Source organism: Mustela lutreola, chromosome 10, assembly GCF_030435805.1.
Source record: "Mustela lutreola isolate mMusLut2 chromosome 10, mMusLut2.pri, whole genome shotgun sequence".
Taxonomy (NCBI): domain Eukaryota; kingdom Metazoa; phylum Chordata; class Mammalia; order Carnivora; family Mustelidae; genus Mustela; species Mustela lutreola.
The window spans coordinates 15337813-15354936 of record NC_081299.1 but is presented as its reverse complement, the minus strand read 5'-3'; the positions used below and the strand labels follow the sequence as shown (position 1 = coordinate 15354936).

Below are 17124 nucleotides of genomic sequence, written 5' to 3'. Positions count from 1 at the left end.
AAGGGGCGGGCTTGGTTGGGGAGTGCATACGAAAGTCCTTTCTGTCCCATGACTGGTTGTGTGGGCATAAAATATGTCAAAACCTATGAAGTGATACATTTTGAATTGGTGCACTTTACTGTAAGTTATACCTAATTTAAAAAAGGGGGGGGTGCCTGGGTGGCTCAGTTGGTTAAGCAACTGCCTTCAGCTCAGGTCATGATCCTGGAGTCTTGGGATCGAATCCCACATGGGGCTCCCTGCTCAGCGGGGAGTCTGCTTCTCCCTCTGACCTCTTCCCTCTCATGCGCTCTCTCTCTCAAAGAAATAAATAAGATCTGGGGCGCCTGGGTGGCTCAGCAGGTTAAAGGTTCTGCCTTGGGCTCAGGTTATGATCCTGGGGGGTCCTGGATTCGAGCCCTGTATTGGGTTCTCCTCTCAGCAGGGAGCCTGCTTTGCCTCTCTCTCCGCCTGCCTCTCTGCCTACTTGCGATCTCCGTCTGTCAAATAAATAAATAAAATCTTAAAAAACAAAGAAAGAAAATCTTAAGAAAATAAAAAATAAGAAATAAAAAAGTAAAAAGAGAAGACCATGTAACACCACTACACGCTCATCCGAACGGCTAAAAGGGAACAAATACAAAAGACGTTCAACTGCTGAATATCTGAAGATTTCTCACATTGTTGCTTGTCCATCTTTTCATTTTTCATCCCTCTGTCTACCTTTCACTCAGGCGGGTTGTGAGTGTTGAGAAAGCAGGGATGTGGTCCCACAGAGTGACTGCAGATCCCCAAGGATCCACACTGAAAGGCTTCATGGGTTTGCAAAAGGGAGCAATGGCCTGAGACTCTGGCAGCTCTGGTTCCACCCCCAGTCCTGACGGGCTGGGGCTGTGTAACCGGGGGAAGCGCCAGTCAGTCCCTTCCCTGCACCCCAATCTCCCCACCTGTTGAAAATATTCTTCCCAAGAGCACTCACTCCCTGTCTAGCACTGACTATACTGCGTGATTCCCACAACGGCCTTAAGGAGGAGGAATTCCTGTCTCCACCGGACAGGAAAAGAACATCCACAGGATAGACTGATCCGAGGGGGGCTCCCCTCTCCCACTGGGGCCAGGGCTGGGTGCTGAGGGGTCAGATCGGATACAGATCTAGATTGATAATGCGCATGTGTTACTACAGAAAGGATACGGAAAAGCGAGTCTTGAGAAATGTGAGCACCACTCCGAAAGGAAGCCCAGTCTCCGCAGAGGTCTGAATTTACAGCGTGAGAACCGGAAATTGAAGAGTTAACATAAACAACCTATCTAGAATGTGTTGGAGAATCAAGAAAACTTCCATGTGAGTCTCTAATAAGCAACAAAAAAAAAAACGAGGGGTGCCTGGGTGGCTCAGTGGGTTAAGCCTCTGCCTTTGGCTCAGGTCATGAGCTCAGGGCTCTCTGCTCAGCGGGGAGCCTGCATCCCCCCCCCCTCCCCCGCAACCCTCTCTGCCTGCCTCTCTACCTACCTCTCTACCTACTTGTGATCTGTCCTTCTCTATCAAAGAAATATAATCTTAAAAAAAAAAAAAAAAAAAGAAACAAACAAACAAAAACGAAACAAAACTTTTGTCGATTTCACCAGCAAAATTTAGACCACCAGGGAATGTTATTGCCATGGAGGAGTGTTAAGTAGACAAAAGCAACAGGAGACTTAACATTCCAAGACTTGGCATAGTCTATACCCCCATTAAGGAACAGGATCATCTAAAGAGAAAGAGAGTGCCCTAACAGTAGCACGTGCAACAGCAGAGCTGGGATCTCCTGCTCTGGAAACACGTGTTTCCAGCTGTTAAAGCCTTTGAATAGTTCTATGACCCTGAACAGAGACATCACCCTCCTCCTATTCCACCCGCACTGGGGTTCCCCACCCTTCTGCCCGGTCCTCCAGCTTACCTGGCACCAAGGAGTTGGTAAGGCAGGCGCCAATGGCCAGCACTAAGAAGGGAGAAATCATGGTGCCCTCTCCAAGACCGGCTTTCTCTCGAGCCCAGAGGTATGATCAACGTGTGTGCAAGGGGATGGGCTGGCAGGGGTCAGATGTTAACTGATGTGCCGATCCTAGAAATTAAAGGGGAAAAAAACACGTGAGCTCCAGCTCTGGATTCATTCGTCCATTCACTTACACATCCACTAATTCATTCCTTATTTGTTGAGCACTGATCACCAGCCTCGCATGGGGCTTGGCATGGGGCTCCGACCCAGGCAGTCCCTCCCTCCAGAAGCTTAATCACGCAGTCATGTAAGTATAATGAACTCCATGCTGCAAAGCAGTTCCTTCCCCATTTCCCAGGTAAACCCCCACCTCCACTCCATCTGGAACCCGGAACCCAGAGTTTGGTCTTCCTGTGTAATGCTCCCCAAACCACAGCAAGCACCAGAATCTCTTAGAGGAATAGGCCCAGGGTCCACCTGCCCTTGCCCAAACTCCTGAGTTCATTTCCAATGAGCTCCCAGGTCAGGCTTCTCCTGCTCCCAATTCTGACTAGTCTATAGCCTTTTAATGACCCGTGTCCCGAGCCCATCAGAGACAAAACAGAGTCCACCCTTTCTTAGAGGGACAACCTCACTTGCCACATTCTCTTCTAGAACTTGGCATTTATAATGAGATATAAAAGCTATAGGGAGTGAGTGACACACAGGAAGTCTGGCTGCTAAGACTGCCCGTTTCTGGGTGGTGACATTTCAGTGACTTGACTGCCTTTTCACTGTCTTTTCTGCATCTCCCAAATTTTCTTCTGAGTTGAGATGTTACCTTTATAATGAAAAAAAAAAAAAAAAAACCTGTTACACACACACCACACACACACACAGACACACAGACACACAGACACACACATACACATACACACTGGAAGGAAATACACCAAAACATTAGCTGTGGTCTTTTCTGGGCAGAAAGACCAAGAATGATGATTTCCTCTTCTTTTTATTATACATATTTTTAAGTTTTCCACATTGTTTAAAATTGAGCACGTATTCGATGGCATCAGAAAGTTTCTATGGGTGCCTGGGTGGCTCAGTTGGTTGAGCAACTGCCTTCGGCTCAGGTCATGGTCCTGGAGTCCCGGGATCGAGTCCCACATCGGGCTCCCAGCTCCATGGGGAGTCTGCTTCTCCCTCTGACCTTCTTGCCTCTCATGTTCTCTCTCACAGTCTCTCTCTCAAATAAATAAATAAAATCTTTTTTTTTAAAAAAAAAGAAAGTTTCTAAATTATGGTCATGCATCAGAATCACAACTGGTAACCCCAGTTGCAGTTGAGAAATGCACTAACCCTATTGTGTGTAAATGTTGCTGGAAGAGGAGAGATTTCAACTGCAACAGTTGCACAGGAAAATGTTATTTCCACCAAAACCGAGATAAAAATGATTACTCCATTGGTGTATGTACCAGTGGTGGTGATGTACCACTTTTTGCCGTTGAGTGTGGTGTCAGATAAGAAACCACGCTGCCACTAGCAAAGGCGATCTTGATTCAACCTTAAAAATGTGTGCACTGGGGATGCCTGGGTGGCTCAGCTTGTGAAGAGTCTGACTCTTGGTTTCCCTCAGGTCAGGATCTCAGGGTCAGGAGATTGAGCTCTCTCCCTCTCCCTCTGCCCCTCCCCCTGCCCACCTGCACACATGCGCACTCTCTCTCTCCCCCTCAAATAAATAAATCAAAGGGGGAAAATTACACACTGCATGTCAGTGCCCAGAGGTGAGGGCTCACCGGCACCTCCCACCCACAAACACCCAACGTTCACCAAAAGCACCAAACTGCACCCTTATGCTTTTCCAGCCCCTTCTACATCCACCTGGCTCTTTGGTGGGGGGCAGTGGGGCGGGCAGGAACTAAAAGGAAACATTACATCTGACATCTACCAGCACTTTACTGAGAGGTATGACTTCTGATTTCTTTTTACTCCACCTTTTTAAAAAAAAAACAAAAAACTTTTTTAAGATTTTATTTATTTGAGAGAGAGATTGAGAGAGAGAGAGAGCAGGAGTAGTGGGGAGGGGCAGAGGGAGAAGGAGAAGCGACTTCCCACTGAGCAGGAAGCCTGATGTTGGGCTCGATCCCATGACCCTGTGATCATGATCTGAGCCAAAGGCAGACACAACTGACTAAGCCACCCCAGCGCCCCTTTTTCAAATGTTTCTAGAGTAAATCCTAACATCAGAAAGAATGCTATTAAATTGATAAGCAATATCAATACATCACAATATTATTCCAAGAGCTTAAAAACTGAAGTCCCCTCTTCTAGGAAGCCTTCCGGTTGGCCACTCATTCCAGGATGCTACCTCTGAACTTCATACAATCTCCATCACTGTGGGCATGTCCCTGTTTTGAAAGTAATCCTTTTCTGGTCCTTTCCCTCACCACACTGGGATTCTCTACAAGCTGGGACTTTGCCTTGTTTGTCCTACTCCAGTGCTTGGCAGTATTGGTAAATATTGACATCAGTTGAAAGCCAACGCTCCAAGGAGGGAGGTGGGGGAAGGGAAGAATCACCCCCAAATCCATCCTTTGTGTGTGGGGAAATGCACTCGTTGTCAAGTGCATGGGGCAGAACTAGAGTATCCATTCACTGCTGAGGGCTGCAGATTGGTACAATCCCTTTGGAAAACTAGGAGCATCTACCAAAGCTGAAATGTACATCTGCCTTCTGACCCATCTATCTCCAACAGAAACGCACACGTGTGTTCACCAAAAGACAAGCAGGAGAACACTGGCATCAGCACCGTCGGTCATGGCCTCAGAACGGCTCCACCTCCAGCAGGATGGAAATACGCTGTGTGGGTTCCCAGAAGGAAATCTACGCAACAGTGAGGACGAATGATTGACAACTCCGCCCAAAAACATGGATGGATCTTGCCAAGGTAAGGATGATCGGAGGAAGTCCATCCAAGAGTACAGAGAGAGTAATTCCCAAGATACAAAGTACAAGGACAAAGCGAGGAGTTAGAAGATCAAGATCAAGGTTGCACTTGGGGGTGTGGTGACTGGAGTGGGCACAGGGGACTTGGGACTGATCTGCGGACTAGTTCCATGGGTGGATTCCATCTGAAATGTATGTATAATATATAATGATGTAGAATATGAGTGCTTTTCTGCATGAAGGCATGTATGTTCTATTTCAAGCTCTCTAAGAGCTTAGGTAAACAATCTGGAAACAGACAGAAGGCAAATGACTGGTGCATTGCCCGTTGCTATTTATGAAGTCTTCCACCATAACGTCTCACCAGGAAGCCCTACAGTGGACAGAGGGGGGCTACATTCTCCTCTGTAGGTGAGAAAACCAAGGCTCATGATAGTTCACCATGTACCGAGAAACAGGACTTAATCCTCTACCCGTGGGGCCCAATACAAACAAGGAAAGAAGGAAGAAGAAAAGTCAAGGGTGGCCCCAGGAGATCTGAAGGCCACGTGATTATTCTTGTTTGATTCTCTTCTCTGTCCGCTTGATGCTCTGGGAGAGTAAACACCATTTTCCCCATCATTGGATCCCCAACCCTGTGCATACAGGGGCAACTCTGTAAATGTTAACTTAATGAAAAGCTTCAAGATTCAGGCTGGAATGCCCTGAATTTTGGCCCCAGGGATGTGGCCTTGAGACCCAGCTGTCCTAGAGACAGACAGGTGGCTTCTCCTTGTGCTTCCTCCCACTGCCACTGCCTGAAAAGGAGAGGGGGCTGAAATCTAGGAAACCCTTCGGAAACAAGAGTCTCCTCTGCTGGCTCCTCTCTTGGCCCCCCAACCCCCAGAGGCTCCAAGCCTACTCTCTTGCAGCCCTGGTGATGGGCTCGGTGGGGCCCAGTCTGGGGCTGCAGGGGCCCCGGCTGCCCACCACCCTCTGCCAACGCTCTGCTAGCTCAGAATGGAGCCTCCGAGTGTGTGCCAGCCCCACTGTCCCCCACCTCCCAGCTAGACCATCTCTGCCAGGCTCCCAGCTACGTGTTCTGATTACTCATGGCAAGCACACAGAAGCCCTAACTGGGCTCTGGCCCCCCCTGGAGAAGGAGCAGCTACTTGGCAGGTCAGGAGAGAGAGCAGGGGGGCTGAGCCTTGGCCCTGAGGACTGACTCAGCATCCTGGGGTGGAGGGCATGAGAGCCCCTTGGAGCCAGGCAAAATGCCAGTCCTGGAAGGCTGGATCTCAAAAGGTCCAGGGCAACTGACAGCTACAAATCACGAGCATTTCTCGGGTACTCACGTGGTGCCAAACATTGTGCTAAGTATTGATATCTGTGGTCTTGCTTAATCTCGCACAGCAAGTGTCATTAGCCTCTTTTACACTTTAGGAAATTGAGCAAAGGATCTAGCGAGTCCGTGGCCAAGGGCGATTCCATCCCAAGCTGAAACTCAGCCTCTCTGGGCCTTGGTTTCCCCACCACAGAGGGCGAGAGAAACCAGGGCCCAACCCCTTCTCTATCCCACAGGAGCGAACTGTAGCCAAATGAGTTTAGGGCAGGAGAGCTGGCAGGGGAGGGAGTATGGCCCAGGTGAGTTCTCCTACCTGAGTGGCCTGGCCAGGCGGCAGGTGAAGAAGCAGAGGAGGCTCAAGGCCAGGGTCAGGAAGAGGAGGCTGAGGACGGCTGTGAGGACCATGCTCAGGGTGGGGGACACAAGAGCCATCTTGGGGCAAAGAGGGCCCCACAGAGCACCTTGTAAGCACCCAGGCAGGCTAGCCTTGGATGCTCTCTGCAATGCCCTGGGTCAGTGGCTGTGACCTGGCTTTGTTCCTTGGGGTTAATCTTTTGGGGATTAACCCAGGAAGGATGAACTTGGAGGGGTGGGGGTGGGGGAACTGCCCATGAAGCTCCCCTCCCCCCCAAGCCAGGCCTTCCCTACCCTGATGCCTATTCATTCAACTTTGTTCAGTCTTTCTTCAGTCCCCAGCATTTAGTGAACAGCTGTCTAGGTACTAAGGATTTGTTGGCGGAACAGGATAGACTCGGTCTCTATTCTCTTGGAGATCCCTGACCAGCCAGGGTAAAAAGAGCACCTACTAAGCAGCTGCCATTATGCTGGTTCCCCCCCACCCCTGTCCCATGGGATAAAAGCACAGAAGGAAGGGAATCCCCAGCTGGCAAAAGCCATGATCCGTGACTCCTCTGAAGCAGCTACAGTGGCTGTTCCACCCCATTTACAAGCCTGGGAACGAGATTGCACTGAATCTGCCGAAAGGGGGAAGGATGTCCAGAATAAGAGGAACTGTTCTTATGGAGCACCCACTGCGTCCTGGCCCCATGATGGGCATCAGCACCCCTCTTTACAGATGAAGCAAACAGGAGCTCAGAACAGCCTGTCACCCCAACCCCTGGACTGCCCCAGAACTGGGAGAGCACCAGACCTGCAGGACAGCGGCCTTCAGTAAAATCATCAGCTATCCCCACAGAGCCCGCACACACAGGCTGGAGGCAGCTGAGCTGCCACGGCCTGCCTGGAGGTCCCTTTCCATTCCGGAAAGGAACCCAGTATCCATCTCTCTTGGGTTCCAACAACATCACATCAAGCCAGGATGGGCTTAACAGTTCCCGTCTTACAGACTGGAAAACCGAGGCTCAGAGAAGTGAAGCCACTAGACATAACCAGAGCCCAGACATCATCTGCAGTGTGCCTTTGAGACCAGGCCTTGTCCAGCTGTAACTCCGGCCACCTGGGACCCCTCACACTCCATGGTACAAAACACTCAAGGTCAGAGGAAGAGGCGCTTACCCTCTCACACCAAGTGGTCCCCTCTTTCTGGTCCCACAAGGGCCACTAGCCTCGTCATGAAGATAGGAAATCCAGGCGTGTGACTCCATGAAAGCCTTTTCTTTCTCAATAGGCCCTTAACTCAGACTGCATCAGACCAGCACAGCACGCTAGGGACATGAGCAGCATTGGTTTACGGGCCCCCATGACAGACAGGGAAACTGAGGCTCATCAGTAAAGTCATCTGGCCCAGCTGTCACAAGGCCAGCACTGTTTGGGTCAGGCCCCAGTGCACCACCCCCCCAACCCCGAGCTCTGAGACATTGGGTCAGTCCCTGTGGCCCTGAGCCTACACCCATCACCCATTCCGGAGAGCACCTGTGGTGTGCCAGACACTGAGTGGGACACACCTGACCTCAGGCTTGTTAGCGAGAGAGCTGGCTCATCTGTCCCCCTTCCCAGGCGAGGGAGGCAAGACCTGGGCAGTAGTGGGAGGCGGGGTGGATACGGTGGTGGAAATGATTCAGGCTCACATAGATGGAAAGTGCTGACCATGCCCTGCACAGGACCCCTCAAGGAAGCTACCAGAAGGTCACCCCTGATCCAGGTTCCCTCCCCCACAGCTCCCCGGGGCTGGAACAACTCTAAGTCTCCCCCACCATCCAGCCTCCCAAATCAATAGGAGACCCGAAGAGGGTCACCTCTTGCTCCCCGGCCTTGTTAGGCCAGGCCAGAGGACAGTGATTTGTCCTTAGGGAGCCTCCCGGCTGGAGGTCACAGCCCTGGGAAATCTAGGCTGAGGAGGTCCTTTGAGCAGACTTCCCCAAACCAGGCCACAAGAATCACTTGGGAGTGAATGGAGGGGGGTGGTTAGAGAGTTCTACTCCCAAGTGGTTTCCTGGGGAGGGAGACAGACTGGGAAAAGTATGAGAGTGATGGAGGTGTTCTTTAGGGTGACCGGGAGGTATTAAAAGCGTGTGTTTGTGTATCTGTACAACTCCAGCTGGGGCCTAACAGCCCTCACTCTGCCTGTATTGCCAGGTGCTGAGGACCTGATGAGCTTTGAGTGAAGGGAGCACAGAGAAAGAAAAGGGTGTGGCTGATTCAAATTTAAAAGGCGATTAAAGAGACACACCAACCCCCAAATTCCCATTCTCCCCCCAGGACCTACCGAGTCATTCTGTGAGTAGACTGTCCCACTGCCCAGATGGGAAGACTGAGGCCCAGAGAGAAAAGACTTACCCCGGTTGCCCAGCTCCTCCTTCCCCGAAGGGAACAATCAGAATCAGAACAGGCGGAAGCCAGCGCCCTCTGGGCTGTCAAGGGGGGCCTTCCTGGCTCTTTGAAGGAGCTGTGGCCACAGGAACTGCTGTGTGTTCCCTGAGCTGCCAGCGGGCTGGGGACCGGGGTGGGGGCTGGGGGCCTACTAGAGCACCAAACTGGGCTGTAGCAGCTCCCCGGGGAGGAACATTTCAGCTGCAGGGTCAGAGAGAGGGGACATGGAATCCCTCTCTCAGCCAAGCCTGGTGTCCCTGGCAAGCCTTGCTGGCCTGGACTTTATTCATTCAGTGACATGGCTTATTTATGGCTTCCATGAAGCAGCCTCTGGGTGCAGGGCTCAGGAAGGAATGTGTGGTTGTCAGAGTGGGCTGCAGGTCAGACCCACGGAAGGACTTCCCCAGAGGGCAGTTGGCCAGATGCTGGGGACAGGCAAGGCTCAGCCCTCCAGCAGCGGACAGCACTCCACATGAGCAGAAAACAGATGTGCAAGTGCCCGGGGAAGCACGGGGTCATCCGGCTGCCAAGCCATTGCGTCTTTAAGGCTCAGCTGAGACACCAGCTGTCCCCGGAGCACTTCCAGTCTCATCATCTCTGTACACAGTGTTCCCTGGTCTAGAATGTTCCCTGTTATCCGCTCCATGCAGGCTTCCCATCATCATTCCACCTTGATAGCTCTGCAGAGTTGCCCCACACCCCTGCCTCAGCCCAGGCAGTGGGTATATCTCCTCCCCAAGCTCCCAGAACCTGGGGCGCTCAAGACCTTGGTCATGGTTACCCCTATCAGAGCCTCAGAGAGCCACTGGTTGTGGCCCCTTCACCACAGCATGAGCTCTGCTGACGGTGGCAGCCCTGTGGCTGGCAGAGCCAGGTGCACAGCTGGGCGGCCAGGGGGTGTCGGCAGGTGGGTGAGAGGGTGGTGGGGTCCAGGGGGGGTGAGTGGCCGAAGACACAGCCCAGCAGCAGAAGAGCGAGCCCCGCCGCCAGGCCACGGGGCTCAGACCCTGCCTCCGCCCCTCCAGCTGGGCAGCTAAGGGCCACCAGCCCCAGCCCTCTGTGCCTCGGGCTTCTCATCCGCAAAGTGGGAGACCAGGACAAACCACAGGGTTGTTGTAAGGGCTGCAGGAGTTAACAGATGGACCGGCTTAAAACAGACCACAGGGCAGGGTAAGTGTTCGGCTGACTGCCGGCCGGAGTGGCAGAGGACGGATGGACACACAAAGGACAGGCAAGGAGAGGGGCACGTGAGAATTGGGAGCAGAAAATGGACTGGCCATTCTCTGCTCACTCGGCCAGGCAGCCGATCACCCTCAGGGCTTTCCCACAGTCCTGCTTGTCTGGAAGGCCCCACCAGAGTTCCGGCTACAGCGTGCTAATGTGGCGGGAGGAGGGGTATTTAGTGAAGGGAAAGGGAGTGAGGTTCCAGTTCTTCGAGTCAAAGGGTTTCCACGTCTCCACACGGGAGGAAACAACCCACCACGCAGCCTGACATGCTCTTTTCCTCTTGAAGGGGAGAGAGAGAACATTGGCCAGGAAGGTTCCATGGATGGATGGGGAGGAAGGCTGGGCTGGAAAGACGGGGGTGGGGTAGAAAGATGGGGGGTGCAGATAACGGGGTCGGGCGGTGCCCCTGGCAGGAGGGCAGAGGGGGCAGCCCAGACGAGTCACAAAGGGCTCTGCTCGCGCAGCTGAGCCTAGTCGAGAGCCCGTCCTGCGTGTCCCTGCACACGGACATGCCAGTCCATCTTACAGGTAGGGACACTGAAGCTCAGGCGTCTGCTCCTTGCCCGAGGCCACACTGCGGAGCTGGAATCAGAGGCCCCCAAAGGAGCCGGTTCTGGAGCCAAAGCTTTTCTGGGGCTTCCTGGGGCATCTGGATGGTTTGGATGTCACAGACTGGCTCTGTGGGCAGAGGACTGAAGCCAGTCAAGGGCCAAGTGGTGGGAGGACAGCTGCCACGGGGATGGGGGGATGGCAGGACCCAGAAACCCGAGCCTGGGATCTGAGATGGCTGAGGGCCTGGGAGGTGGTCAAGGATGGCTGCTTGACGGGCACACAGGCTTCCACCATCCCACGGAGAGGACATGGAAAGGGACAGGCGGGGGAGGCAGGTGCTGCGTCTCTCCAAGGTGTCCGCCATCCCCGTACTTGGGGGACACTCAGCACCCCTGAGGCAGGAACCCCTCCGCTACCGGGACACCAGACTGTCCCATCCTCGCTCTCCCAATCAACAACACAGAAAGGAAGGGCCCAGGGAGGGTACACGCCTCCCCAGGGTCACACAGCTCACCAACAGCAGGGACAGGGGTCCACGGAAGCTGGCTCCAATGCGGGGGCTGCGACTAGAAGCACAAGGCAGTCCGTGAGCCTAACGTGGGCGCCCGGGGTCTTGGCATTCCAAACATTAATGATCTGTGTCACCTAAAGAGAACCATTCAAACCGAGACCATTCTAAGGAAGCCCTCAAACCTACTCACAGCCCTTACTCTGCACCGACCATTGTTCAAAGCACTGTACCTCCATCCACTCATTTACTCCCTACCCGCCACCTGCCACGCGGGCACTATTCTTACCCCCAGTCTGCAGGTGACAGAGCAGAAGCACAGAGAGGTTGAAGTCCCTTACCCAAGGGCACACAGCCCAGCCAGATTTCAACACTCCTTCTGGATGTTTGTCTCCCAGGGCCGATTGTAAACCCCTAAGCCGCCGGCGAGCCTGGAAAGGAACCACGTGGGCCCCAGCTGCAGCGTGGGTCATTTTGTGTCTGTGGATGAATGGGACACGTGCAGCTACTAGTGGACTCGGGCTCCCTACACACCCATCCCATACCCCAGTCGCCAGAGGGAAGGGGGTGGGCTTCCTCCTTGTCCCCACGCCCTGTCCCCACTTACAGAACAGAGGTGAGGCGAGGTGACTTACCCGAGGTCAGAGGGTGTGAGTGAGCCTGGACGCGCGCCTCCAGCCTGACCCACCCCACCCCTATTCTGAGGGGTTCCTGGAGCAGGTCCCTGGACCACCCCGGCTCTCCCCACTCCCCGCCCTCCCCCTCAAACCTCCGCACCTGGCAGCCTTCCCCTGGGAGAGGAAGCCACCATCCCACAGCCCCCATGTGTGCCCTGAGAGAAGCCAGACACTGGGGATGGGGGAAATAGGCAGTTAACTTGTAACCTGCTGGACAGCGGCCAACACGAGCAGCATCCCCGGGTGGCATGTGCAGGGGGCTCGCAAACACGGTGCTGGCGTCAGAGCCGGGAGGACACGGATGTTCCCAGAGATAGTGCGCTGCAGCTGGCCCGGGATAAGCGCGTTCCGCACATTCCCAGAGAACCTTCCAGCAAGAGGAGACTCCTGCCCCCCCCCCCCCCCGTGCACTTGCCGGTGACCCCAGGAGGTGGCAGGGCAGGGAGACTGCCTCGCCCCACAGGAAACCTGAGCCCACGGAAGCAAGGGTCTCACCCAAGGGTGCACTGCTCAGCCAAGTCCCCGTGGCTTACAGGTTTCGCGACCTTGGGCAAGTCACTTCACCTTTCTGGGCCTCAGTATCCTCCCTTGTCACAGGCAGACCATCACCGTGTGTGCCTATGTCACTGTCTTGATTGGAAGCACGAGAATACGATCAACTGGGAGGTAAATGCCCCGGGCTCGGCACATTAAAACACTCAATGTTAGCTGGTAGTAACGGGCGCAACGAGCATGCCAGGCCCCGTTCGAGGCATGTCACATGCACGGACTTGCCTAACCCGCACAGCAACCCTCCCATATGTGCCACCATCGCTCCCACGGTACAGAGAAGGTCAGTAACTTGGCCAAGGTCACAAGGAGATGGAAAGGGAAAGACTCTTAATGGAGCACCTACTATGTGCTGGAGCTTTTGATTCCGCCTTCCCAGGATCCTGTGAGGTGGGAATTATCAGCTCTGGGTCAGGAGACAGCACTGAGACTCAGGAAGTAGGAGGGAGGAGCAGGGTCACACAGCCATCGCGTGGGAGAGCTGGGATCTAGGCCAGGGCCCGCTGGCTCCACCGCCAGTGTACTTGCTTCTACCCCCATCACAGCCATCTGCCAGGACTACTTCCACCACTGGTGGCAAGACCTAAGGCCTCAGCCACCCCCGGTACAGGGAGCCCTGTACCAGCGTGTCGGGTGATCTCGTTCTGCCTTTCTCTGTGTGCATGCTGGTGTCCTCACAGGAGTGCTGCGGGATATCCCTGGTATGTGTGCCCAGCCCCTGCCCCACCACTGGCCCTGAAGTCAGGCTGCTCCCTCCGCCCCCTGGCCAACTCCCCTTGGGCTGCCTCCATAAGGGGAGTGGCTTTGCTTGGTCACAATTGCTTCCTCCCTCCCAGGTCAGCCTTTCCCCGTTTGTAACTCCCTGGAGAGGCTGAGATGCACAGGGGCAGCCCAGGGGTACAAGTCAGGGTCCTGGCCAAATATTCAAGAGCTGTTTCTTCATCTGTGAAGCAGGGATAATAAACGCCACTCTGCCTCCAATATCAGCTTCCGAGGAGGGAAGGAAATTTCCAAACTATAAAGTGGTGTACAGATGTTCCTAAGGCTTTCCACAGCTCCCCTTCTGATGACCATAGTGGATCTCCGCTGTCATCTCTGGCCACCCGGAATCCAGTCCCCCTTCCTAACAATACGACAGTTTCCTTGGACAACCACCCTCCTTGTTTCAGCCCTGGGGTTTGGGTGGGATTGATCCCCACCCCCAGCAGCTCCAGGTGGGTCCTGCTGGGCTTACCCTGGAAGACTTTCTCCACCTGGATGGTGTGTTCTAATCTAAGGGTGAGGCAGAGGGGAAGAGCACTGTGTGGGGCCTAAAGATGGAACCACTCCTTAGAATCTGGAGTCTTGGGTAACATTGCTTGAGTCCCTGGATGCAGCCATGCCTGAAGCTTGCCTCTAAACATCCAGGTTCCATGAGCCAATTAATTCCCCTTATTGTTTGCCTTGGATTTCCTGTTTCTTGGAACACAGTCTGACCTCAGAACTCCAGTCCAGTCAGTTCTTCTGAGCCCCTTATAATGTAAGCAACCACATCATGTCATACCCAGCCAGCCATTCCTACCAAAGGAAAAAGCTTGTAAACAAGGTAAAGATGGATCCATAAATTTCAAGTGCATGATTAAATAGAAGTCCAACTGAATACAAGTTACATTTTCTTTTTGGAATCTATAAACCCTTAGAATCATAGGAGGTCTTCGGACAGGAGCCACGACCCTACTGCAGGCAGGACTGAGACCCTCCCCCTTCCAACAGCTGATGTCAGTGGGGTTTAGTTCTTCCACCTGTGCCAAGTGTCTGTGGTATGCCTGGCCCTGTGCTCGGCGCTGCAGGTGCAAAGCTCTGCCTTGCAGGCCCTTCAGTCTAGCAAACACATTTGCACTGGGTTTTATAGAAAGCCCCAGGAGGTCAGAGTATGGGGGGTAATACTGCTACACCCATTTCACAGAGAAAGAAACGGAGAGGCAGAGAGGTGAAGTAACCTGCCCAAGATCCTTCTGCTAGATGGGGGGCCAGACCAGGCCATGCTGTGGGATCGGCCTGGCTCCAGAACCAGAGCTTTTTCTCCCAGGTGCAGGGTTGGCACTGGGGCTGTCATCTCTCCGAGGCAGTCTGTGCTGTTGAGAAGTCAGAGTGGTTTAAAGAGCTGAAGAAGAGGAGGAGGAGGAGCCAACTGGCGGGCTCAGTTGGTAGAGAGTGTGACTCTTGATCTCAGGGTCATGAGTCCAACCCCACATGGGACATAGAGATTACTTAAAAAATGAATAAATAAAAATAATAAAATAAATGCAATTTTAAAAATCTAATGAAGAAAGCCCAGCATCATGGGCTTCCTGTTTGCCTGAGGCTCTTGGCTCCATGCAAAGCCCCAGTGAGCAGGCCCATCTGGCTTTACTATCCGATGAGACTCTCCTCCTGCAGGCTGCGGCCAGAGAGGGAACCAGGCACAACCCGGAAATCTAGGCCTCAAAAGCTTTCACAGGCAGCCCTGGGCGCCCCAAATGAACTGTCCCAGCCTCTACCCTGCCTCGCCAAGATCCAGCTGATACTGACTGAGCACCTCCCGGCACACCAGGGCCTTCCCTCCTTGTAATTCAACCAACATCTGGCTGATTGCTGTTTACTGAGCACCTACTATGGCTGGAGGGTATTCTACACAATGAACAGTACCACCCGAATCCCTGCTGCTGGGGTGACCAGACAACAAAGAAGGAGCAAAGTCAACAGGCTACCAGGTGGTTGGTGCTAGGCCTGACAGAGAAACAGGAGGCAGCGAGGCCAAGAGGAGATGGTGAGGAAAAGCCGAGACGGCAGGAGAAGGCAGTAGATCTCCTCACCGCAGAGCACGTGATTCCGGATCTGCAGATAAGGAAAGTTCAGGAAGCTTTAGGATTGAAGCTGGTGTCCGCCTCCGTCTGTTCATCTCACCAGTGGCTGCAGGGCTCCCTGATGCCCTCTCCCCTAACCCTACCACATGGCACTAGCTGCCCTTTGGCAGATGACGCAAGCAAGGCTCCGCCAGGTGAAGGCACAAGCCCGGGCCCGCAGGAGCACAGAGAGGCCGGGGTCAGCCGGTGCCAGCCTCTGCAGCCGCCTCTGGGCAAGGCCCACATCTGCTCCCGAAGGCCTCGCCTTCCGTCTCCAGCTCTGGGCTTGTTGAAACTCAAGCCTCCTCTTCGCTGATTCCCTGTCCTCCGAGAGTCCCTCTCCCTTTCCCAAAGCCCCTGTGGCTCTATCCGAGGTCACATGAGCCTGTAATTAACTTCTGCCCATCACTAAACCTGCATCTGTGTTAAGCCTCCTAAAGACATCTTGTGTAAGGCCAAGGGTAGGCGGACAGCTGGAATATGCGTGGAAGGGGTGGGGAGCTTCCCACTGAGCTTCCCCATCTGGATCTGTCCAGGAATCCCCAAAACCCCCATGTAATCTCCCTGAACGCTGGAGCATAGTGGAAAGACCTTGGCCATGGAGGAAGCAGACATGGATTGAGTCTGTCCAACTATGAAAGTGATTCTGCGTCTGGGGCTGCAGATTTCTTATCCATCAAACAAGGTTAGTTAAGCCCACCTTGCAAGGTTGTTGTAAAGATAAGATGCCCAGGAGAGTATCTGTTAAGAGATAAAACTCAATAGAAAGTGTTATTTAGAAAACATTTAGGAAGGCCTGGCAGACAAACATCAAGAATTTGTTGAACTGAATAGAGAAGTTTGCGTCATGGTGAACCACCACCAGCAGCCAAACAATAGCTGCATTCATTATGCTCCTAGTAGGCATCCTCAGTACCAACCCCATTTTACAGAAGGCGGGGGTGGGGGGAGCACAGAGAGGTTAAGTAACTTGCCTATGATCACACAGCAGGCAGTAGTCAAGCTGGGGCTAGGAGCCCAGAATGTCCACCTTGGAAGTACAGACTTTGAACCATTATGCCAGGTTAGTAAACCGAGGCACTGAAATACAGGGACTAAGTGCTGAGCCAGGAAGGGATCATGCGCAGCCCCACTCCAAAACCTTTGCGCTTAACCATCCCATCGGCTTGTCAGAGCCAAAAGGGACTCTAGTCTACCCTGACACACTCATATTTTTCCCCCAGCAGGTTCCTGAAGTCCAAAGAGGTAGTGTGACCCTCCCAAAGTCAGACGGGCCTGTGAGCTGAAGAATCAGGACAAGCAGCCAGGTTTCCTAACTCCAGAGCCCAAAGCCATCCCTGAGTATCACACAGACCATGAGGGGCCACCAGGGAAGGAGTCTGAAGGATGCACCAGAATTTTTCCAGCAGAGTAGAAGGCAGGCAGTCTCAGGAGAGCAAACAGCCCATGCAAAGTTCTAGGGTAGGTCACTAAAGTCCCCCCCACCCCAGGAGAATAGTGAGCTACGAAGTGCAGAGGTTGGGGCAGAGGCAGATGATGAGGCTGGTTTTTCATATTAAATACTTCCATTTTGTTCTTTTATTTTTTTTTTATACTTTCTTATTCTGTTCTATGTTGCCACCATCTTTCCTTATTTCTTTTGCACGCTTCTAATGCTTATTTAAAGTTCTTGGTACAGAGTTGCCTGGGTGGCTCGTCAGTTAAGTGTCTGCCTTATGGCTCAGGTCATGATCCTAGGGTGCTGGGATCGAACCTCACTTCCAGTTCCGCC

At 53.3% G+C, this 17124-nt stretch overlaps 1 protein-coding gene across 5 annotated transcripts in view; it reads right to left on the bottom strand.

The window, feature by feature from the left end:
- ALPL (alkaline phosphatase, biomineralization associated) overlaps window positions 1-17124 on the bottom strand; it is a 56159-nt gene that overhangs the window by 16801 nt on the left and 22234 nt on the right. For 3 of the 5 annotated variants that reach the window (XM_059136450.1, XM_059136447.1, XM_059136446.1), the window contains one exon: window positions 1917-2081. In XM_059136450.1, coding sequence (XP_058992433.1) covers window positions 1917-1977 — 61 coding nt within the window. In that variant the 5' untranslated portion in view covers window positions 1978-2081. Of the gene's footprint in view, window positions 1-1916; window positions 2082-11604; window positions 11623-12835; window positions 12854-17124 lie in introns of those variants that run through there. The other 2 variants (XM_059136449.1, XM_059136448.1) reach the window with 2 other exon arrangements.